The sequence below is a fragment of the Oncorhynchus keta genome, chromosome 21 (genome assembly GCF_023373465.1).
Source record: "Oncorhynchus keta strain PuntledgeMale-10-30-2019 chromosome 21, Oket_V2, whole genome shotgun sequence".
Lineage (NCBI taxonomy): Eukaryota > Metazoa > Chordata > Actinopteri > Salmoniformes > Salmonidae > Oncorhynchus > Oncorhynchus keta.
Window position 1 is genome coordinate 57,740,015 of NC_068441.1, and position 24,535 is coordinate 57,764,549.

At 43.7% G+C, this 24,535-nt stretch overlaps 1 protein-coding gene across 1 annotated transcript in view; it reads right to left on the reverse strand.

Annotated features, from left to right (window-relative positions):
- The window catches only part of LOC127910540 (endothelin-3), a gene marked incomplete at its 3' end in the record, with an annotated part of 82,983 nt that extends 58,849 nt beyond the window's left edge, over window positions 1-24,134 (reverse strand). Inside the window, exons 1-2 of the mRNA XM_052474588.1 lie at window positions 23,561-24,134; window positions 11,395-11,689 (exon numbers count right to left, since the gene is read on the reverse strand). Coding sequence (XP_052330548.1) covers window positions 11,395-11,689; window positions 23,561-23,630 — 365 coding nt within the window. The remainder of the gene's footprint in view (window positions 1-11,394; window positions 11,690-23,560) is intronic.
- Between the last annotated feature and the right edge of the window lie 401 nt (window positions 24,135-24,535).

Consider the following 24,535-nt stretch of genomic DNA (forward strand, 5'->3'; position numbering starts at 1 on the left):
GGGGTGTTCTATGTGTCAGGGGTCAGGGGTTGTCTATGTGTCAGGGAGTCAGGGGTGTTCTATGTGTCAGGGGTCAGGGGTGTTCTATGTGTCAGGGAGTCAGGGGTTGTCTATGTGTCAGGGAGTCAGGGGGTGTTCTATGTGTCAGGGAGTCAGGGGTTGTCTATGTGTCAGGGAGTCAGGGGGTGTTCTATGTGTCAGGGGGTCAGGGGTGTTCTATGTGTCAGGGAGTCAGGGGGTTGTCTATGTGTCAGGGGGTCAGGGGTGTTCTATGTGTCAGGGAGTCAGGGGTGTTCTATGTGTCAGGGAGTCAGGGGTGTTCTATGTGTCAGGGAGTCAGGGGGTGTTCTATGTGTCATGGAGTCAGGGGTGTTCTATGTGTCAGGGAGTCAGGGGTGTTCTATGTGTCAGGGAGTCAGGGGTGTTCTATGTGTCAGGGAGTCAGGGGTTGTCTATGTGTCAGGAAGTCAGGGGTGTTCTATGTGTCAGGGGTCAGGGGGTGTTCTATGTGTCAGGGGTCAGGGGTTGTCTATGTGTCAGGGGTCAGGGGGTGTTCTATGTGTCAGGGAGTCAGGGGGTTGTCTATGTGTCAGGGAGTCAGGGGTGTTCTATGTGTCAGGGAGTCAGGGGGTTGTCTATGTGTCAGGGAGTCAGGGGTTGTCTATGTGTCAGGGGTCAGGGGTTGTTCTATGTGTCAGGGAGTCAGGGGGTGTTCTATGTGCGGTGGACGACAGGAGGGGGCTTGGTTTCAACTTTCTGGTCTGTTAAAATGAAATAAAGTTTTTTTTAATGATGTAAGTATATATATTTTTTATCATATGTGACACGTTTCACACGTCACTACTGTTTTGGGGCATAAATGTCTTCTGGAACATGTGATTTTTCATGTGTCTTAATACCGAACGTGTTTTCCACCTTAATACCGAACGTGTTTTCCATCTTAATACCGAACGTGTTTTCCATCTTAATACCGAACGTGTTTTCCACCTTAATACCGAACGTGTTTTCCACCTTAATACCGAACGTGTTTTCCACCTTAATACCGAACGTGTTTTCCACCTTAATACCGAACGTGTTTTCCATCTTAATACGAGCGTGTTTTCCATCTTAATACGACGTGTTTTCCATCTTAATACCGACGTGTTTTCCATCTTAATACCGACGTGTTTTCCATCTTAATACGAGCGTGTTTTCCATCTTAATACCGAACGTGTTTTCCATCTTAATACCGAGCGTGTTTTCCATCTTAATACCGAACGTGTTTTCCATCTTAAGTACCGAACGTGTTTTCCATCTTAATACCGAGCGTGTTTTCCATCTTAATACCGAACGTGTTTTCCATCTTAATACGAGCGTGTTTTCCATCTTAATACCGAGCGTGTTTTCCATCTTAATACCGAACGTGTTTTCCATCTTAATACCGAGCGTGTTTTCCATCTTAATACCGAACGTGTTTTCCATCATAATACCGAACGTGTTTTCCATCTTAATACCGAGCGTGTTTTCCATCTTAATACCGAGCGTGTTTTCCATCTTAATACGACGTGTTTTCCATCTTAATACCGAAGCGTGTTTTCCATCTTAATACCGAGCGTGTTTTCCATCTTAGTACCGAGCGTGTTTTCCATCTTAATACGAGCGTGTTTTCTATCTTAATACCGAACGTGTTTTCCATCTTAATACCGAACGTGTTTTCCATCTTAATACGAGCGTGTTTTCCATCTTAATACCGAACGTGTTTTCCATCTTAATACGAACGTGTTTTCCATCTTAGTACCGAACGTGTTTTCCATCTTAATACCGAGCGTGTTTTCCATCTTAATACCGAGCGTGTTTTCCATCTTAATACCGAATGTGTTTTCCATCTTAATACCGAGCGTGTTTTCCATCTTAATACCGAGCGTGTTTTCTATCTTAATACGACGTGTTTTCCATCTTAATACGAGCGTGTTTTCCATCTTAATACCGAGCGTGTTTTCTATCTTAATACCCGAGCGTGTTTTCCATCTTAATACCGAGCGTGTTTTCCATCTTAATACCGAACGTGTTTTCCATCTTAATACCGAACGTGTTTTCCATCTTAATACGAGCGTGTTTTCCATCTTAATACCGAACGTGTTTTCTATCTTAATACCGAACGTGTTTTCCATCTTAATACCGAACGTGTTTTCCATCTTAATACCGAACGTGTTTTCTATCTTAATACCGAACGTGTTTTCCATCTTAATACCGAACGTGTTTTCCATCTTAATACCGAACGTGTTTTCCATCTTAATACCGAACGTGTTTTCCATCTTAATACCGAACGTGTTTTCCATCTTAATACCGAACGTGTTTTCCATCTTAATACCGAACGTGTTTTCCATCTTAATACCGAACGTGTTTTCCATCTTAATACCGAACGTGTTTTCCATCTTAATACCGAACGTGTTTTCTATCTTAATACCGAACGTGTTTTCCATCTTAATACCGAACGTGTTTTCCATCTTAATACCGAACGTGTTTTCCATCTTAATACCGAACGTGTTTTCTATCTTAATACCGAACGTGTTTTCCATCTTAATACCGAACGTGTTTTCCATCTTAATACCGAACGTGTTTTCCATCTTAATACCGAACGTGTTTTCCACCTTAATACCGAACGTGTTTTCCATCTTAATACCGAACGTGTTTTCCATCTGCAAATACAAATTAAGTTGTTAAATTGTTGATTGTCATGTAGCATGCTTCTGTCCATAACGTGAGTGTTGATAATGATATTGATATCTACCTCGGCTGTTTTGAAAGAAATACGTTTTTCTACTCTTCTCAAGAACATTGCTGCCCTATCGACAGATCCGTTGGAAAAAGTGCTGGGCTATCTTCTGCACATGCCACAGTCAGTGTGATCCCGGAATTAAATGGTCCCAGCCTGCCATCTATGTATACTGGTCTAGCTACATTTTTAGACATTATAAGCTTCACATTTTATCAGAAAGTAATTTCCATCGCAAGCTAATAAATATATATATATATATATTGAACCTAGTCAGCAAGTTAATTAAGAACGGCTTAGGAACAGTGGGATAATTGCCTTGTTCAGAGGCAGATTTTTACCATGTCAGCTCGGGGATTTGATCTAGCAACCTTTGCGGTTACTAGTCCCAACGCTCTAACCACTAGGCTACCTGCCGCCCCAAGTTAAAGAATACTGTTACCTAGCTAGCGAACATTAGCTTGCTGGCTCGCCAGCTAACTCTGCATATATGATCTGTGTAGTAATGTTATTAGAATCAGAAATCCATTTGAATTGCTAGGTATAGCCTAATGTTAGCTAGTTAGCTAACATTGAAACTAGTTGGTTAGCTTTATCTACCTGGAGATTCATACTACAGCTATGACAGTTTGTTTTGGATTTGGGATTATTCCGGTTCATTGTTTTACTAGCTAGCTACATGTCTAAACAAAAGCCTCCACTTTGCCAGATGATTCCATTTCATGAACAGGTGTACATGTCTAGACAATATAGTGACCCATCCACTTAGTGACTGGGGAGGTGGATATAGCATTTCTTTCACACGACCCATCAATTTAGACAAGCTTGTCTGGGTAAGAATCATCTAATAAATACGAAAATATTTATAAAAAAAAAAATCTGGACCCTTTCTGTTTTTGATATTGCAAATATGCAAGTAACAATGTCACTGTACCGTTGACACTTTCTGTATGCTGTGCATGTGACAGACTTTTCATTTGATATACTGTGTGTTTACCAGAGACTGTGATGTGAACAACAACATGACCTGCACCAAAGTCAGATTAGGATATAGGCCAAGGACTCGATAAACTGTATTTTTACCAGGAGTTTTTCCTTATTGAAGGCTACTACTTTTACAATATTTAGTCTTTAAATATTTGGTTGTTTACTAAACTACTCACTGTGTTTAAAACATGGCCTCACATGTGGATCCTGAAAAGAGATGGGTGGGGCTAAGGCTTAAGAGGGTGTGAACGATGCTGAATGGGTGGGGCTAAGGCTTAAGAGGGTGTGAACGATGCTGAATGGGTGGGGCTAAGGCTTAAGAGGGTGTTTTCGATGCTGAATGGGTGGGGCTAAGGCTTAAGAGGTGTTTTCCATGCTGAATGGGTGGGGCTAAGGCTTAAGAGGGTGTTTTCGATGCTGAATGGGTGGGGCTAAGGCTTAAGAGGGTGTGAACGATGCTGAATGGGTGGGGCTAAGGCTTAAAGAGGGTGTGAATGATGCTGAATGGGTGGGGCTAAGGCTTAGAGGGTGTTTTCGATGCTGAATGGGTGGGGCTAAGGCTTAAAGAGGGTGTGAATGATGCTGAATGGGTGGGGCTAAGGCTTAAAGAGGGTGTGAATGATGCTGAATGGGTGGGGCTAAGGCTTAAGAGGGCGTGAACCATGCTGAATGGGTGGGGCTAAGGCTTAAACCCGAGGGTGTGAACAATGCTGAATGGGTGGGGCTAAGGCTTAAGAGAGTGTGAACGATGCTGAATGGGTGGGGCTAAGGCTTATAGAGGGTGTGAATGATGCTGAATGGGTGGGGCTAAGGCTTAAGAGGGTGTGAACCATGCTGAATGGGTGGGGCTAAGGCTTAAGAGGGTGTTTTCGATGCTGAATGGGTGGGGCTAAGGCTTAAGAGGGTGTGAATGATGCTGAATGGGTGGGGCTTCCGGCTTAAGAGGGTGTGAACGATGCTGAATGGGTGGGGCTAAGGCTTAAGAGGGTGTGAATGATGCTGAATGGGTGGGGCTAAGGCTTAAGAGGGTGTTTTCGATGCTGAATGGGTGGGGCTATCTTAAGAGGGTTTGAACGATGCTGAATGGGTGGGGCTAAGGCTTAAGAGGGTGTTTTCGATACTGAATGGGTGGGGCTAAGGCTTAATAGAGGGTGTTTTCCATACTGAATGGGTGTTTTCCATCAAAGAATACATTCAAAACTGGTAAACAAGTTTATCAACTTTCAAAGCACAATTACTTGCACATTGTTCCTCAGCTGCAGTGTATGATATATATATATATATATATACCACTATGTTGGAGTCTTATACAATATAAAAAACATAATTTGAAATGTTGCTACATAGGACCAAATCAAGGCGGTGGGTCACATATCTCTGTCCCCTCTCTGTCCCCTCTCTGTCTCTCTCTCTCTCTCTCTCTCTCTCTCTCTCTCTCTCTCTCTCTCTCTCATCTTCTCTCTCTCTTTCTGTCTCTCTCTCGCTCTCTGGGCAACAGCATGAGGATCCCTCTCTCTCCTCTCTCTCTCTCTCTCTCTCTCTCTCTCTCTCTCTCTCTCTCTTCTCTCTGGGCAACAGCATGAGGAACGTCTCTCTTTTCTCTGTCAAATCTGTCTCTCTCTCCCTTGTCTGATCTGGTCAACAGCATGAGGCTCTCTCTCCTCTCTCTCTGATCTCTCTCTCTCTCTCTCTCGGCTCTCTGGGCAACAACACAAGGATACTCTCTCTCTCAGGGCAAGAATATGAGGCTTCTCTCTCTCTCTCTGGGCAACAACATGAGGATCCTCTCTCTCTGCTCATGCTCTCTCTCTCTCTCTCTCTAAATCTCTCTCTCTCTCTCTCTCTCTCTCTCTCTCTCTTTTAGACATTCTGGGCTCACAGCATGAGGATCCTCTCTCTCTCTCTCTCTCTCTCTCTAATCTCTCTCTCTCTCTCTCTCCTCTCTGAACCTAGTCTCTCTTCTCTCCCTCTCTCTCTCTCTAGGAACAGCATGGGATAATTGCCTTGTTCTCTCTTTCTCCATCTCTCTCTTTCTCTAGCTCTCTCTCTCTCTAGTCCCTCTCTCTCCTCTAGGCTCGCTCTCTGGGCAACAACACAAGGATTCTCTCTGTTACTCTGGGCAGCAACATTAGCTTCTCTCTCTCTCCTAACTCTCTATGTGATCTGGGCAACAGCATGAGGATCCTCTCCATTTCTCTCTCTAGGTATAGCCTAATCTTCCCTAGTTAACTCAAACATTTCTCTGTCTGTCTGTCTTTATCTACCTGGAGATTCTCTACAGCTATCTTTGTCTGGGCAACAGGATTATTCCGGTTCATTCTTTTACTAGCTCTCTGGGCTAACAGCAAGGAGCCTCCTCTCTCTGCCAGATGATTCCATTTCTCGTGTACATGGCAGACAAGCATGAGGACCCATCCTCTCTCTCTCTGGATCTCTCATTTCTTTCTGTCTGTCTGTCTGTCTGTCTGTCTGTCTGTCTGTCTGTCTGTAAGAATCATCTAATCTCTCGAAAATATTTATTAAAAAAAAAAATCTGGACCCTTTCTCTTTTTGATCTCTCAAATATGCAAGTAACAATGTCCTCTCTCTCTATATATCTCTCTCTGGGCAACAGCATGAGGATCCAGACTCTTCAATTCATATACAATTGTTTCAAGAGGCTTTATTGGCATGGGAAACATGTGTAACATTGCCAAAGCAAGTGACTAGATAAACTGTAACATACAAAGTGAATATAGTCTTCCTAAAGTGAAAAACAACAAAAATTAACAGTAAACATTACACATACAACAGTTTCAAAACAGTAAAGACATTACAAATGTCATATTATATATATATATATATAGGACACAAGACAAAATAAATAAGCATAAATATGGGTTGTATTTACAATGGTGTTTGTTCTTGACTGGTGGGGCCCTTTTCTCGTGGCAACAGGTCACAAATCTTGCTGCTGTGATGGCACACTGCTGAATTGGGGCCCAGTAGATATGGGAGTTTTTCAAAATGCTGATATGTGGGGCGAATTCTTTGTGGATCTGTGTAATCTGAGGGAAATATGTCTCTCTAATATGGTCATACATTGGGCAGGAGGTTAGGAAGTGCAGCTCAGTTTGCTCATTTTTGTGGGCAGTGAGCACATAGCCTGTATTCTCTTGAGAGCCATGTCTGCCTACGGCGGCCTTTCTCAATAGCAAGGCTATGCTCAATGAGTCTGTACATAGTCAAAGCTTTCCTTAATTTTGGGTCAGTCACAGTGGTCAGGTATTCTGCCGCTGTGTACTCTCTGTGTAGGGCCAAATAGCATTCTAGTTTGCTCTGTTTTTTGTTAATTCTTTCCAATGTGTTAAGTAATTATCTTTTTGTTTTCTCATGATTTGGTTGGGTCTAATTGTGTTGCTGTCCTGGGGCTCTGTGGGGTGTTTGTGTTTGTGAACAGAGCCCCAGGACCAAGGCTTAGGGACTCTTCTCCAGGTTAATCTCTCTGTTTGTGATGGCTTTGTTATGGAAGGTTTGTGAATCGCTTCCTTTTAGGTGGTTGTAGAATTTAATGGCTCTTTTCTGGATTTTGATAATTAGTGGGTATCGGCCTAATTCTGCTCTGAATGCATTATTTGGTGTTTTACGTTGTACACGGAGGATATTTTTGCAGAATTCTGCGTGCAGAGTCTCAATTTGGTGTTTGTCCCATTTTGTGAAGTCTTGGTTGGTGAGCGGACCCCAGACCTCACAACCATAAAGGGCAATGGGCTCTATGACTGATTCAAGTATTTTTAGCCAAATCCTAATTGGTATGTTGAAATTTATGTTTCTTTTGATGGCATAGAATGCCCTTCTTGCCTTGTCTCTCAGATCGTTCACACCTTTGTGGAAGTCTCTCTCTCTCTCTCTCTCTCTCTCTCTCTCTCTCTCTCTCGCTCTCTGGGCAACAACACAAGGATTCTCTCTCTCTCTCTGGGCAACAACATGAGGATCCTCTCTCTCTCTCTCTCTTTCTCTGTCTGTCTGTCTCTCTCTCTCTCTCTCTCTCTCTCTCTCTGGGCAACAGCATGAGGATCCTCTCTCTCTCTCTCTCTCTCTCTCTCTCTCTCTCGCTCTCTGGGCAGCAACATAAGGATCCTCTCTCTCTCTCCTCTCTCTGGGCAACAGCATGATTCTCTTCTCTCTCTCTCTCTCTCTCTCTCTCTCTCTCTCTCTCTCTCTCTCTCTCTCTCTCTCTCTCTCTCTCACTCTGGGCAACAGCATGAGGATCCTCTCTCTCTCTCTCTCTCTCTCTCTCTCTCTCTCTCCCTCTCCCTCTCTTTCTGGGCAACAACATGATAATCCTCTCCCTCTCTTTCTGGGCAACAACATGAGAATCATCTCCCTCTCTTTCTGGGCAACAACATGATAATCCTCTCCCTCTCTTTCTGGGCAACAACCTGAGAATTCAGTCCCTCTCGATTAAATTCAAATGGGCTTTATTGGCATGTTTCCCATGACAATGAAGGCAAGGCAATTGAGACTAGAATAGGGCCTTCAAGCAGCTGTAGACACTGAGACGATAACAGGGTCTTCAAGCATGTGTAAACATTGAGACCCTACAACAGAAGACAGACTGACGAGAGAGGGAGGGAGAGAGAAAGAGCGAGATATACAGGCGGAGAGACAGAGGGAGTGGGACAAAGAAGTAGAACTAGAGGAAGAGTGATACAGACAGGGGGAATACTGCATGGAAAGAGGTGGGGTTTAGGGGAGGTACGGATCAGTGTTGGGACTCTGTCAATGCATTCTTATCGGCAGACTCAATAGCCTTGGCTTCTCAAATGACTGCCTCGCCTGGTTCACCAACTACTTCTCAGATAGATTTCAGTGTGTCAAATCGGAGGGTCTGTTGTCCAGACCTCTGGCAGTCTCTATGGGGGTGCCACAGGGTTCAATTCTCGGGCCAACTCTTTTCTCTGTATATATAAATGATGTTGCTCTTGCTGTTGGTGATTCTCTGATCCACCTCTACGCAGACGACACCATTCTGTATACATCTGGCCCTTCTTTGGACACTGTGCTAAGAAACCTCTAAACGAGCTTCAACGCCATACAACACTCTTTCCGTGGCCTCCAACTGCTTTTAAATGCTAGTCTAACTAAGTGCATGCTCTTCAACCGTTTGCTTCCCGCACTTTCCCGCCCGACTAGCATCATTAATCTGGAAAGTTCTGACTTAGAATATGTGGACAACTACAACTACCTAGGTGCCTGATTAGACTGTAAACTCTCCTCCCAGACTGACATTAAACATCTCCAATCCAAAATTAAATCTAGAATCTGCTTCCTATTTCACAACAAAGCATCCTTCACTCATGCTGCCAAACATACCCTCGTAAAACTGAATATCCTACCGATCCTTGACTTCGGCGATGTCATTAACAAAATAGCCTCCAACACTCTACTCAGCAAACTGGACGTAGTCTATCACAGTGCCATCCATTTAGCCACCAAAGCCCCATATACTACCCACCACTGTGACCTGTATGCTCTTGTTGGCTGGCCCTCGCTACATACTCGTCGTAAAGCCCCGCCTTATCTCAGCTCACTGGTCACCATATCAACACCCACCCGTAGCACGTGCTCCAGCAGGTATATTTCACTGGTCACCCCTTAAGCCAACACTTACTTTGGCAGCCTTTCTGTCCAGTTCTCTGCCAATGACTGGAACTAATCGCAAAGATCACTGAAGCTGGAGTCTTATATCTCCCTCTCTAACTTTAAGCATCAACTGTCTGATCAGCTTACTGTACCTGTACACAGCCCATCTGTAAACAGCCCATCCAACTACCTCATCCCCATATTATTACTTACCTTCTTGCTCTTTTGTACTTGCACATCATCATCTGCACATCCATCACTCCAGTGTTAATGCTGAATTGTAATTATTTTGCCTCTGTGTCCTATTTATTGCCTTTACCTCCCTACTCTTCTACATTTGCACACACTGAAGATAGATTTTTATTTATTTTATTTTATTGACTGTACGTTTGTTTATGTGTAACTCTGCGTTGTTGTTTGTGTCGCACTGCTTTGCTTTATCTTGGCCAGGTCGCAGTTGTAAATGAGAACATGTTCTCAACTAGCCTACCTGGTTAAATAAAGGTGTTCTCAACTGGCCTACCTGGTTAAATAAAGGTGTTCTCAACTAGCCTACCTGGTTAAATAAAGGTGTTCTCAACTGGCCTACCTGGTAAAATAAAGGTGTTCTCAACTGGCCTACCTGGTTAAATAAAGGTGTTCTCAACTAGCCTACCTGGTTAAATAAAGGTGTTCTCAACTGGCCTACCTGGTAAAATAAAGGTGTTCTCAACTAGCCTACCTGGTTAAATAAAGGTGAATATATATATATATTTTCAGTGTTAGGGGAGGTCAGGGTTGGGATTAGTGAAGGTCAGGGTTGCGATTAGGGTCTGTCAGGGTTGGGATTAGGGTCGGTCAGGGTTGGAGTTAGGGTTGGGGTTAGTGGAGGGGTTAGTGAAGATCAGGGTTGGGGTTAGGGTCTGTCAGGGTTGGGGTCAGGGTTGGGGTTAGGGTTGGGGTTAGTGGAGGTCAGGGTTGGGATTAGGGTCGGTCAGGGTTGGGGGGGTCAGGGTTGGGGTTAGGGTTGGGGTTAGTGGAGGGGTTAGTGAAGATCAGGGTTGGGGTTAGGGTCTGTTAGGGTTGGGGTTAGGGTTGGGGTTAGTGGAGGGGTTAGTGAAGGTCAGGGTTGGGGTTAGGGTCTGTCAGGGTTGGGGTTAGGGTCGGTCAGGGTTGGGATTAGTGAAGGTCAGGGTTGGGATTAGGGTCAGGGGTCAGGGTTGGGAGTTCAGGGGGTCAGGGGGGTTAGTGGAGGGTTAGTGGAGGTCAGGGTTAGTGGAGGTCAGGGTTAGGGTCAGGGTTGGAGGTCAGGGTTAGTGGAGGTCAGGGTTGGGGTTAGGGTAGTGGAGGTCAGGGTTGGGGTTAGTGGAGTCAGGGTTAGTGGAGGTGGGGTTAGTGGGGGTCATGGTTGGGAGGTCAGGGTTAGTGGAGGTCAGGGTTGTGGGGTTCAGGGTTGTCAGGGTTAGTGGAGGTCAGGGTTAGTAGAGTTCAGGGTTGTGGGATTAGTGGAGGTCAGGGTTGGGGTTAGTGGAGGTCAGGGTTAGTGGAGGTCAGGGTTAGTGAAGGTCAGGGTTGGGGTTAGTGAAGGTCAGGGTTGGGGTTAGTGGAGGTCAGGGTTTGGAGTTAGGGTTGGGGTTAGTGTAGGTCAGGGTTAGTAGAGGTCAGGGTTGGGGTTAGAGTTGGGGTTGGGGTTAGTGGAGGTCAGGGTTGGGATTAGTGGAGGTCAGGGTTGGAGTTAGGGTTGGGGTTAGTGTAGGTCAGGGTTAGTAGAGGTCAGGGTTGGGGTTAGGGTTGGGCTAAGTGGAGGTCAAGGTTAGTGGAGGTCAGGGTTAGTGGAGGTCAGGGTTGGGGTTAGTAGAGGTCAGGGTTGGGGTTAGTGCGAGAACCGGGTCATGGTTGGGGTTAGTAGAGGTCAGGGTTGGAGTTAGGGTTGGGGTTAGAGTTGGGGTTAGTGGAGGTCAGGGTTAGTAGAGGTCAGGGTTAGTGGAGGTCATGGTTAGTGGAGGTCAGGGTTAGTGGAGGTCAGGGTTAGGCCTATCACTACTCACTCTGGTGTGTTGATCCAGATGATGTCCAGGTGACAGTAGTAGACACACTCCTTGTCTCTGTAGCTGTAACACGTGCAGCGCTTGTCTCTACGCCTCGCCTCAGTGATGTTCCGGGACCCATTGCTGCTGGCCCCACCTACAGCGCTGGCCACACCTAAACCGCTGGCCACACCCACACTGCTGGCCACACCCACACTGCTGGCCCCACCCACTGTGGTTGACCTGGAGACCAAGTTCATCTCAGTGGTCTCCAACTCTTCCCTCTCGACAACATCTTTACTGGGGGCTGAAGAACCTAGATGGACATAGGAAGAGTTAATGATGAATACAATTAACAACATGTTGTATACATTTATTTTTTAAATAAAATGTATTTTATATTGTAATGTAAAAGCACTTTGTGATGGTGTTAAAATGTGTCCCGTTTCAGGAAACTAGGCGTATGTCTCGGGTCACTACTTCACAGGAGAATGTAAATGAAAACACATGTTTTGGGGGGGCAGAAATTCCTTCTCGAACATTGTCATGTGCTTTAATGACAAACTTGTATGCAAATCTGTAAATACGAATACAATTGTTAAATTAGGAGCCTGGTTGGTTAAGTCAACGCTACCCATGATTGGCTGACATTATGAGTGGGCTGGACATGCCGAGAGAGATGAGTTTGGATTGGTCTGCCATGTAGCTTCTGTCTATTGGAGCTGTAAATCCTATCTGACGTGTCTTTAAAAAATAAACACAATTGCGTAGTAAAACGTAAAACAAAAAGACTCCACTGTGCAAGTATCCATTTCAATAGAACTTCACTGCAACAACTGTTTCAGACCCCTCTCGTCTGAGTGCACCAGAGCGCAGAATAACTGATGAATTTACCAACGCTCAACACCCGTTTATTAATACGGCCGGTGTCAGTAAACGTCAGCAAAATAAAATAAAATAAAATAAAAAGCGTAGTTAAATTGTTGCCAGGAGCACATTTACAGTCACCAACGCTCTGGATAACATTATTTAAGGAAAGAGGTTACAGTGAAGCTTGTAGCTTCCATCCATGTGTTATGGGTAAGAGTCTAGCTACTGTTACAGATGTAATACGTTTCTAATTGGGTCAGAAAGTTGTTTTCATCGCAAGTTAATAATATCCTCTACGGGATCGGTGTCTCTGTACCGGGACGGTTGATGCTAACCTGCGCTAATGTGACTAGAATGATGATGTAAGTACCATCCACCTTTCCAGGACTAAGACATGTCTTATATGGGCAGAAAGCTTAAATTGTTGTTCATCTAACTGCGGTGTCAAATTTACAGTAGCTATTACAGTGAAAAAATACAGTGGTATTGTTTGAGGAGAGAGAACAGGAACAAAACACTTTTATCACGCCAACTGGTTTGATACATTCACCTCCGAAGGTAAATAATGGACTTACATTCAGTAATCTTGCTCTGATTTGTCATCCTGAGGGTCTCAGAGATAACATTGAGCATAGTTTTGTTTGATAAAATCAATTTTTATATTCAAATGCAGGAACTGGGTTCTACAGTTTGAACCCTTGCTGTCTCTGGCTCCACACCCACCCCACCCAGCTATCTAGATGTGTGAAGGTTGGTGTATTTTCTGTAGGGAAGCTAATGATCCATCACGGATGACATTCAGATGATGAAGATGATTCTTTGTATTATCTTTTACCAAAACTAATGAAGTTAGTGTGTCTGACGGTGATTACGGCCATCTACTGTATAATAATGACTAAATATCTGGAATTTGTCTCTCAGCATCAGTTGAACAAACCTGACTCTCCTCCATCAGTCATACAAGGAGAATGGTCTAATGCCTCCCATCAGAAAGACCTGTAGAACACACCTGTCTCTCCTCATACAAGGAGAATGGTCTAATGCCTCCCCATCAGAAAGACCTGTAGAACACACCTGTCTCTCCTCATACAAGGAGAATGGTCTAATACCTCCCATCAGAAAGACCTGTAGAACACACCTGTCTCTCCTCATACAAGGAGAATGGTCTAATACCTCCCATCCCAAAGACCTGTAGAACACACCTGTCTCTCCTCATACAAGGAGAATGGTCTAATGCCTCCCATCAGAAAGACCTGTAGAACACACCTGTCTCTCCTCATACAAGGAGAATGGTCTAATACCTCCCATCAGAAAGACCTGTAGAACACACAGAGAATGGTCTACCTCCCCATCAAAGACCTGTCTCTCCTCACCAGTCATACAAGGAGAATGGTCTAATGCCTCCCATCAGAAAGACCTGTAGAACACACCTGTCTCTCCTCATACAAGGAGAATGGTCTAATGCCTCCCATCAGAAAGACCTGTAGAACACACCTGTCTCTCCTCATACAAGGAGAATGGTCTAACGCCTCCCATCAGAAAGACCTGTAGAACACACCTGTCTCTCTCCTCATACAAGGAGAATGGTCTAATACCTCCCATCAGAAAGACCTGTAGAACACACCTGTCTCTCCTCCTCATACAAGGAGAATGGTCTAATGCCTCCCATCAGAAAGACCTGTAGAACACACCTGTCTCTCCTCATACAAGGAGAATGGTCTAATACCTCCCATCAGAAAGACCTGTAGAACACACCTGTCTCTCCTCACCAGTCATACAAGGAGAATGGTCTAATGCCTCCCATCAGAAAGACCTGTAGAACACACCTGACTCTCCTCATACAAGGAGAATGGTCTAATGTAAAAGGAGAATGCCTCCCCATCAGAAAGGTCTAATGCCTTCATCAGAAAGACCTGTAGAACACACCTGTCTCTCCTCATACAAGGAGAATGGTCTAATACCTCCCATCAGAAAGACCTGTAGAACACACCTGTCTCTCCTCATACAAGGAGAATGGTCTAATGCCTCCCATCAGAAAGACCTGTAGAACACACCTGTCTCTCCTCATACAAGGAGAATGGTCTAATGCCTCCCATCAGAAAGACCTGTAGAACACACCTGTCTCTCCTCATACAAGGAGAATGGTCTAATACCTCCCATCAGAAAGACCTGTAGAACACACCTGTCTCTCCTCATACAAGGAGAATGGTCTAATGCCTCCCATCAGAAAGACCTGTAGAACACACCTGTCTCTCCTCACCAGTCATACAAGGAGAATGGTCTAATGCCTCCCATCAGAAAGACCTGTAGAACACACCTGTCTCTCCTCATACAAGGAGAATGGTCTAATACCTCCCATCCCAAAGACCTGTAGAACACACCTGTCTCTCCTCATACAGTCATACAAGGAGAATGGTCTAATACCTCCCATCAGAAAGACCTGTAGAACACACCTGTCTCTCCTCATACAAGGAGAATGGTCTAATGCCTCCCATCAGAAAGACCTGTAGAACACACCTGTCTCTCCTCACCAGTCATACAAGGAGAATGGTCTAATGTCTCCCATCAGAAAGACCTGTAGAACACACCTGTCTCTCCTCATACAAGGAGAATGGTCTAATGCCTCCCATCAGAAAGACCTGTAGAACACACCTGTCTCTCCTCATACAAGGAGAATGGTCTAATACCTCCCATCAGAAAGACCTGTAGAACACACCTGTCTCTCCTCATACAAGGAGAATGGTCTAATACCTCCCATCAGAAAGACCTGTAGAACACACCTGTCTCTCCTCATACAAGGAGAATGGTCTAATGCCTCCCATCAGAAAGACCTGTAGAACACACCTGTCTCTCCTCATACAAGGAGAATGGTCTAATGCCTCCCATCAGAAAGACCTGTAGAACACACCTGTCTCTCCTCATACAAGGAGAATGGTCTAATACCTCCCATCAGAAAGACCTGTAGAACACACCTGTCTCTCCTCATACAAGGAGAATGGTCTAATGTCTCCCATCAGAAAGACCTGTAGAACACACCTGTCTCTCATCACCAGTCATACAAGGAGAATGGTCTAATACCTCCCATCCCAAAGACCTGTAGAACACACCTGTCTCTCAAGGAGAATCACCAGTCATACAAGGAGAATGGTCTAATGTCTCCCATCAGAAAGACCTGTAGAACACACCTGTCTCTCCTCATACAAGGAGAATGGTCTAATGCCTCCCATCAGAAAGACCTGAAGAACACACCTGTCTCTCCTCATACAAGGAGAATGGTCTAATACCTCCCATCAGAAAGAGAGCTGGCCCAAGCAAGCACAGGTTATACCTGAAGCATGAGGACTTCCAGTGAGTGGTGAACTTCATCAACAACTCCGCAGAGGATAATGCAATAGTATTACCAGGACACCACCAAGGACCCTAACCCGCCACCCAGGGCAAAAACACTTGGTGGAAAGCTGCTGCCGTCCGATGTGACAAAAGCAACAGTGTGGCGTCTCTACAAGGAATCGATGACAACACTTGGTATGTAAACCTAAACATAAACAACACGTTTTCATTATTTAGTTGACCTCCAACATGGTTGACACAACTTTTATTGATCTCACATTATTTCTGTGTTTTCCAGAGGAATGTGTGTTATCATTGTATTTACAACATGACGTTACTGTATGCTGTGCTGCTGCTCTGCACATTTGTAGGTAATTGAAACTTACCTGATAATGATGAATTAAAAAATGATGTGTTTTACGTTACATTTTCTTTTCATTAACTTATCTTAATGTTATTTTGCTGTTTGCAGGTGCGCTATCCTTCTGACCCTATACAACCAGGTCCCATCTTCAGTTCAAGTCGGAAGTTTACATAGACATAGGTTGGAGTCATTAAAACTTGTTTTTCAACCACTCCACACATTTCTTGTTAACAAACTATAGTTTTGGCAAGTCTGTTAGGACATCTATTTTTGCGTGACACAAGTAATTTATCCAACAATTTGTTTACAGACAGATTATTTCACTTATAATTCACTGTGTCACTATTCCATTCATCACTATTCCAGTGGGTCAGAAGTTCACATACACTAAATTGACTGTGCATTTAAACAGCTTGGAAAATTCCAGAAAATGATGTCATGGCTTTAGAAGCTTCTGATAATCTAATTGACATCATTTGAGTCAATTGGAGGTGTACCTGTGGATGCATTTCAAAGCCTACCTTCAAACTCAGTGCGTCTTTGCTTGACATCACGGGGAAATCAAAAGAAATCAGCCAAGACCTCAGAAAAAAGAATTGTAGACCGCCACAAGTCTGGTTCATCCTTGGAATTATTATTGTGGGAAGCTTGTGGAAGGCAACCCAAAACGGTTGACCCAAGTTAAAGAATTGAAAGGCAATGCTACCAAATACTATTTGAGTGTATGTAAACTTCTGACCCACTGGGAATGTGATGAAAGAAATAAAAGCTTAAATAAATAATTCTCTCTATTATTAGTCTGTCATTTCACATTCTTAAAATAAAGTGGTGATCCTAACTGACCTAAAACAGGGAATTTTTACTAGGACTAAACGTCAGGAATTGTGAAAAAGTTGAATGTATTTGGCTAAGGTGTATGTAAACTTCACAGACTTCAACTGTATTATTTAACACCTCGCAAGTGTGGCTTGTTAAGAAATACTTGAAGGCATGTCAGCCAGCACCATTTCTTCACCAACTATGGAGTTGGTTTCTGCTGTTAAGAAATACAAACTACTTCATTGTTGTATGGAGGGAAACACGTGTGGACTGCAGTGGCCAAAACAAGTTTGTGCTCTGGTATTGTGCCTGGTGGACAAGCTCCACCACAGTCTGGACCTTCACTTCCTGATCACAGTTCACACCAAGTTTGCCCCTGACTGGTGCTCCGGCCTCATCAAGCAGCGCTTCAGAAAGACCAGAGTGAACACTTTGTCTGAGATTACTGGTGTTGTGAAGGACAGCACAGAGACGGGGGGTCAACATCCCACAGCTGGTTGGACTGGAGCTGGAAAGCTATGGCTGGCAACAACACCTGACTCTGTACTTCAGGCCGCTGCCACAGATCAAGCAGTACCAGCACTTCAGGTGAACATCATGTTCATTAGAGGTCATTTGAGGTCGTTCTTCTTCTTCTAAACTTTGGAGGAGAAATGATGTTGGTTATTTCCTGTTTTACAGCTTCGATGCTCTGGAGCCTGGTGTCGTTGTCTCCAGGGAGCGTTCGGACTCAGTCGGGACCAGGTTTCAGAACACTGACGCTCCCTCCTCATAGATGGTTTTGGAAAGCACCACCTGGACGACAGACTGACGTCCTCCCCCTCATAGATGGTTTTGCATTAGAAAGCACCACCTGGACTGGACAGACTGACGTCCTCCCTCCTCATAGATGGTTTTGCATTAGAAAGCACCACCTGGACTGGACAGACTGACGTCCTCCCTCCTCATAGATGGTTTTGCATTAGAAAGCACCACCTGGACTGGACAGACTGACGTCCTCCCCCTATAGATGGTTTGCATTAGAAAGCACCACCTGGACTGGACAGACTTATGTTCTTGAGAAAATCCGGGAGGAGGACAGGCACCAACAAAGACAAGGGACAGAAACTCTCAGAATATAGATTAGGTTTGGACACACCAGTCATCAACACTATCTGCTGTGCCTCTATTCAGCCGAGCGGTCACAGATTGACTCCGCTGTCCTCACGACGCCAGGACAGCGGAGTCAATCACCACCTTCCGGAGACACCTGAAACCCCACCTCTTCAAGGAATACCTAGGATAGGGTAAGTAATCCTTCTCACCCCCCTAAAAGATGTGCCTCTATTCACATGATTCTCTCCTAACTCCACACGTTGCTGCTACTATTTTTTATATCCTGCTGCTCAGCCACTGATTGTATACATATAACTACCTCGTCTATCACTGATATTGTTATTGATATTGTTCTTAGTGTATATTATATTATTTATATTGATTATATTTGGCTGCACCGTTTACACCTTCTGTAGAGACTCATCCACTTAGCTACATGTGGTGGGGAGTTATAGCATTTCTTTCACCCATCAAGTGTGTCTGGGTCAGCGTCATCTAATATTAATAAAATATTTTTCATCTGGACACTTTGTTTAACTGAATTTTTCCTTATCGTTTTATCACTTTTAGTCTTAATCTTTACTACACTACTCACTCTGTTTAGCACAGTAATGTGAACAACAACATAACCTGCACCAAAGTCAGATTAGGATATAGGCCAAGGACTCAATAAAGTGTATTTTTACCAGGAGTTTTTCCTTTTTGAAGGCTACTACTTTTACAATATTTAGTCTTTAAATATTTGGTTGTTTACTAAACTACTCACTGTGTTTAAAACATGGCCTCACATGTGGATCCTTAAAGAGATGGGTGGGGCTAAGGCTTAAGAGGGTGTGAACAATGCTGAATGGGTGGGGCTAAGGCTTAAGAGGGTGTGAACGATGCTGAATGGGTGGGGCTAAGGCTTAAAGAGGGTGTGAACGATGCTGAATGGGTGGGGCTAAGGCTTAAGAGGGTGTGAACGATACTGAATGGGTGGGGCTAAGGCTTAAGAGGGTGTGAACGATACTGAATGGGTGGGGCTAAGGCTTAAGAGGGTGTGAACGATACTGAATGGGTGGGGCTAAGGCTTAAGAGGGTGTGAATGATACTGAATGGGTGTAGACAAAGAAGAGCTCTCCAGCAGGTACCAAAACATTCAAGGGCCATTTTCTCAAAAGTGAGTTTACAAGTTTATTGACTTTCAAAGCAGAATGATGATTTACATTCCCGTTGTTCCTCAAATGCAGTGTATTATATATAATTTGGTAGCGCCGTGTCTCTACTTTTATCCAATGTAAAAAAACACAATTTCAAATGCATCTACATAAGACCGAATTGAGGCGGTCGGTCACAAATGGCACCCTATTCCCTACATAGTGCACTGTGTTTGACCTGGGCCCCTAGGGAACAATGTGCTACTTGGGATACGGCCATCCATCTGGAGCAGGAAATGACAGTGGGGTGACTGATTGGAGATGGGGCTGATGGACTTCATGCTTGTATAAAGAAAGACAGCTTTTCACTGCGTTGAGAAATCAAATTCCTTCAGTCAGGAGCAGGACAGAGACAGAAACAGACAAGACCGGTCACAAATATTAATATTAATTAGAGGGTAAAAAGTGACAGTATTTTTTACAACCTTGGAAAATAGAAAAGGAAACATTTTGATACAATATCTACACTACATGACCAAAAGTATGTGGACACCTGCTCGTCGACCATCTCATTCCAAAATCATGGATGTTACTATGGAGTAGCCCCCCCCCCCTCCACTCTTCTGGGAAGGCTTTCCACTAGATGTTGGAACATTGCTGCTATAACAGCCTCCACTCTTCTGGGAAGGCTTTCTACCAGATGTTGGAACATTGCTGCTATAACAGCCTCCACTCTTCTAGGAAGGCTTTCCACTAGATGTTGGAACATTGCTGCTATAACAGCCTCCACTCTTCAGGGAAGGCTTTCCACTAGATGTAGGAACATTGCTGCTATAACAGCCTCCACTCTTCTGGGAAGGCTTTCCACTAGATGTAGGAACATTGCTGCTATAACAGCCTCTACTCTTCTGGGAAGGCTTTCTACTAGATGTTGGAACATTGCTGCAATAACAGCCTCCACTCTTCTGGGAAGGCTTTCCACTAGATGTTGGAACATTGCTGCTATAACAGTCACCACTCTTCTGGGAAGGCTTTCCACTAGATGTTGGAACATTGCTGCTATAACAGTCTCCACTCTTCTGGGAAGGCTTTCCACTAGATGTTGGAACATTGCTGCTATAACAGTCACCACTCTTCAGGGAAGGCTTTCCACTAGATGTTGGAACATTGCTGAGGGGACATGCCACAAGAGCATTAGTGAGGTCGGGCACTGGCTCACATAGGCCTGGCTCACAGTCAGAGTTGCAATTCATCCCAAAGGTGTTCGATGGGGGTTGAGGTGAGGGCTTTGTGCAGGTCAGTCAAGTTCTTCCACACCGATCTCAACAAACCATTTCTGTATGGACTTTGCTTTGCTTTGTGCATTTGTAGCATTGTCATGCAGAAACAGGCAAGGGCCTTCCCCAAACTGTTTCCACAAAGTTGGAAGCACAAAATCCTCTAGAATGTCATTGTATGCTGTAGCGTTAATATGTCCCTTCAATGGAACGAAGGGGTCTAGCCCGAACCATGAAAAACAGCCCCAGACCATTATTCCTCCTCCACCAAACGTTACAGTGGTCACTATGCATTGGGGCAGGTAGTATTCGTCCGTCGGTGAAGCGTGATTCAACCGATGATTTTTACGCGCTTCAGCAACTCGCCGGTCCCATTCTGTAAGGTTGTGCGGCCTACCACTTAGCAGCTGAGCCGTTGTTGCTCCTAAACATTCCATTTTCACAAGAACACAACTCACAGTTGACCGGGGCAGCTCTGGCAGGGCAGAAAGTTGACAAACTGGCTAGTTGGAAAGGTGGCATCCTATGACGGTGCCACCTTGAAAGTCACTGAGCTCTCCAGTAAGGCCATTCTACTGCCAATGCTATATATATATATATAATGTTTGTCTATGGAGATTGCATGACTGTGTGATAGATTTTATACACCTGTCAGCAACGGTGTGGCTGAAATTGCCGAATCCACTAATTTAAAGGGGTGTCCACATAATGTTTGTATATATATATATATATATATATATATATATATATACATATATATATATATATATATACTGTATCTACATTCAATGAAGTGTCCTGACTCCCCCAGTATTAAAATACAAATGAGTAAATATGCAGTGATCGCTGAAGGTATTCCAAGAACGTCTATCCCACCCCTGTATGCGGGTTACAACGGATTTCTTAACAGCATCCCCAGGCTAATTGAGGAAAGGGGAGGAAGTGTCTGGGAAGAAGAATAGACCTGTAGTTGATTTACTAGGTTTCACACTAGGCTTTTAATTTAAGTAACCCAAAAATATTTCACAGCGATGTGCATGCACTGTGGTCTCAAAGGACACTGCAGAGTCACTGAGTAGGGTTAGGGTTAGGGTTAGGGTTAGGGTTAGGGTTAGGACCGTGGTCTCAAAGGACACTGCAGAGTCACTGAGTAAACGTGCCCAAACCCCCAACCTTCAAAATCTTTTTTTTTTTTTTAATCGGTAATGAATGCTCCTCATTTAAATTAATATTCAAAAGTAATAATCAATATAAAATTAATAATCTTGAAAGAAAAACTTTAAACATATTTCAACTTGAAGCACTGACACTGATATATTAAATACACATTCATGAAATCTTATACATACATGAACATTACTGCTACTTCTTCGAAGGACCTTCATGTTCTGATAATTCTTCACAGGAAGATACATTTAAAGTATTGAAGTAGACTAATAAAAGTAAAAGTTCAGTTTACATCGAATGTAGACTACTGGTATTTATTCTCTCAGTGTCCTGTCTCTCCAGCAGAAACAACAGTTTACTAACTCAACTCAGCAGTATTTATTCTCTCAGTGCCCTGTCTCTCCAGCAGACACAACAGTTTACTAACTCAACTCAGGAGTTTTTATTCTCTCAGTGTCCTGTCTCTCCAGCAGAAACAACAGTTTACTAACTCAACTCAGGAGTATTTATTCTCTCAGTGCCCTGTCTCTCCAGCAGAAACAACAGTTTACTAACTCAACTCAGGAGTTTTTATTCTCTCAGTGTCCTGTCTCTCCAGCAGAAACAACAGTTTACTAACTCAACTCAGGAGTTTTTATTCTCTCAGTGTCCTGTCTCTCCAGCAGAAACAACAGTACAATAACTCAACTCAGGAGTATTTATTCTCTCAGTGTCCTGTCTCTCCAGCAGAAACAACAGTTTACTAACTCAACTCAGGAGTATTTATTCTCTCAGTGTCCTGTCTCTCCAGCAGAAACAACAGTTTACTAACTCAACTCAGGAGTTTTTATTCTCTCAGTGCCCTGTCTCTCCAGCAGAAACAACAGTTTACTAACTCAACTCAGGAGTATTTATTCTCTCAGTGTCCTGTCTCTCCAGCAGAAACAACAGTACAATAACTCAACTCAGGAGTTTTTATTCTCTCAGTGTCCTGTCTCTCCAGCAGAAACAACAGTTTACTAACTCAACTCAGCAGTATTTATTCTCTCAGTGCCCTGTCTCTCCAGCAGAAACAACAGTTTACTAACTCAACTCAGGAGTTTTTATTCTCTCAGTGTCCTGTCTCTCCAGCAGAAACAACAGTTTACTAACTCAACTCAGGAGTTTTTATTCTCTCAGTGCCCTGTCTCTCCAGCAGAAACAGCAGTACAATAACTCAACTCAGGAGTTTTTATTCTCTCAGTGCCCTGTCTCTCCAGCAGAAACAACAGTACAATAACTCAACTCAGGAGTATTTATTCTCTCAGTGTCCTGTCTCTCCAGCAGAAACAACAGTTTACTAACTCAACTCAGGAGTATTTATTCTCTCAGTGCCCTGTCTCTCCAGCAGAAACAACAGTACAATAACTCAACTCAGGAGTTTTTATTCTCTCAGTGTCCTGTCTCTCCAGCAGAAACAACAGTACAATAACTCAACTCAGGAGTTTTTATTCTCTCAGTGTCCTGTCTCTCCAGCAGAAACAGCAGTACAATAACTCAACTCAGGAGTTTTTATTCTCTCAGTGCCCTGTCTCTCCAGCAGAAACAACAGTACAATAACTCAACTCAGGAGTTTTTATTCTCTCAGTGCCCTGTCTCTCCAGCAGAAACAACAGTTTACTAACTCAACTCAGGAGTTTTTATTCTCTCAGTGCCCTGTCTCTCCAGCAGAAACAACAGTTTACTAACTCAACTCAGGAGTATTTATTCTCTCAGTGCCCTGTCTCTCCAGCAGAAACAACAGTTTACAATAACTCAACTCAGGAGTTTTTATTCTCTCAGTGTCCTGTCTCTCCAGCAGAAACAACAGTACAATAACTCAACTCAGGAGTTTTTATTCTCTCAGTGTCCTGTCTCTCCAGCAGAAACAACAGTACAATAACTCAACTCAGGAGTTTTTATTCTCTCAGTGCCCTGTCTCTCCAGCAGAAACAACAGTACAATAACTCAACTCAGGAGTTTTTATTCTCTCAGTGCCCTGTCTCTCCAGCAGAAACAACAGTACAATAACTCAACTCAGGAGTTTTTATTCTCTCAGTGCCCTGTCTCTCCAGCAGAAACAACAGTACAATAACTCAACTCAGATGAAACAGATCATTCTTCAAACTTACCATTTGCAAAGACAGCTGCTAGTCCAATTAAAAGTAGAACTCCCAGATCCATCAGAGAAACATTAGCCATACCACATCAGATATATAAAAAAAAAACTGGAACAAAAAAGAGCACACAAAAAAAATTATGAATAAAATATGAAAAAGTACAAAATAAAGATCAGACTGCATAGAATCCCATAGTGAGTAGAATGTTGATCAGACTACATAGAATCCCATAGTGAGTAGAATGTTGATCAGACTACATAGAATCCCATAGTGAGTAGAATGTTGATCAGACTACATAGAATCCCATAGTGAGTAGAATGTTGATCAGACTACATAGAATCCCATAGTGAGTAGAATGTTGATCAGACTACATAGAATCCCATAGTGAGTAGAATGTTGATCAGACTACATAGAATCCCATAGTGAGTAGAATGTTGACTGACGACACTGACAGAATCCTGTTGGGTTCCAGACTGCTATGTTCCTGCAGAGACCCACATTGTTGCTGTCTGCTAAAAGTCTGTTCAAAGATGTCCAGTAGGCTTTAGAGCGCAGTGCAGTGGTCTCTCCTCTCCTGTCGGTGATGCAGAAGTAAAGGAGAACTGATATTCCTGTCTGCACAGCGGCCTCTTTATAGCTGCATTGAGCAGTGGTGATACCTGAACACTCACAGACATACACACACACTCACGCCCCCCCCCACACACACACGCACACACACATACAGGACCATAGTTGAAATTGCCACAGGGGACGATGGGGACACAATATTCAGAACAGGTCGATATGAAATATGACCTATAATTAATTAGAACATAAGTGAAATAATTTTCCTTCCCCAAAAATATCAATGAAGGATGTTAGAAAGCAATTTTTCTGTGTTGGAATGGTGTGGCTGTACCGCAACAACATAATGGTGTGTGGGTATACCAATGCGAGTAGACCACTAATTGGCCAGCTCATTCTCCTCAGGATGACATCATCCTC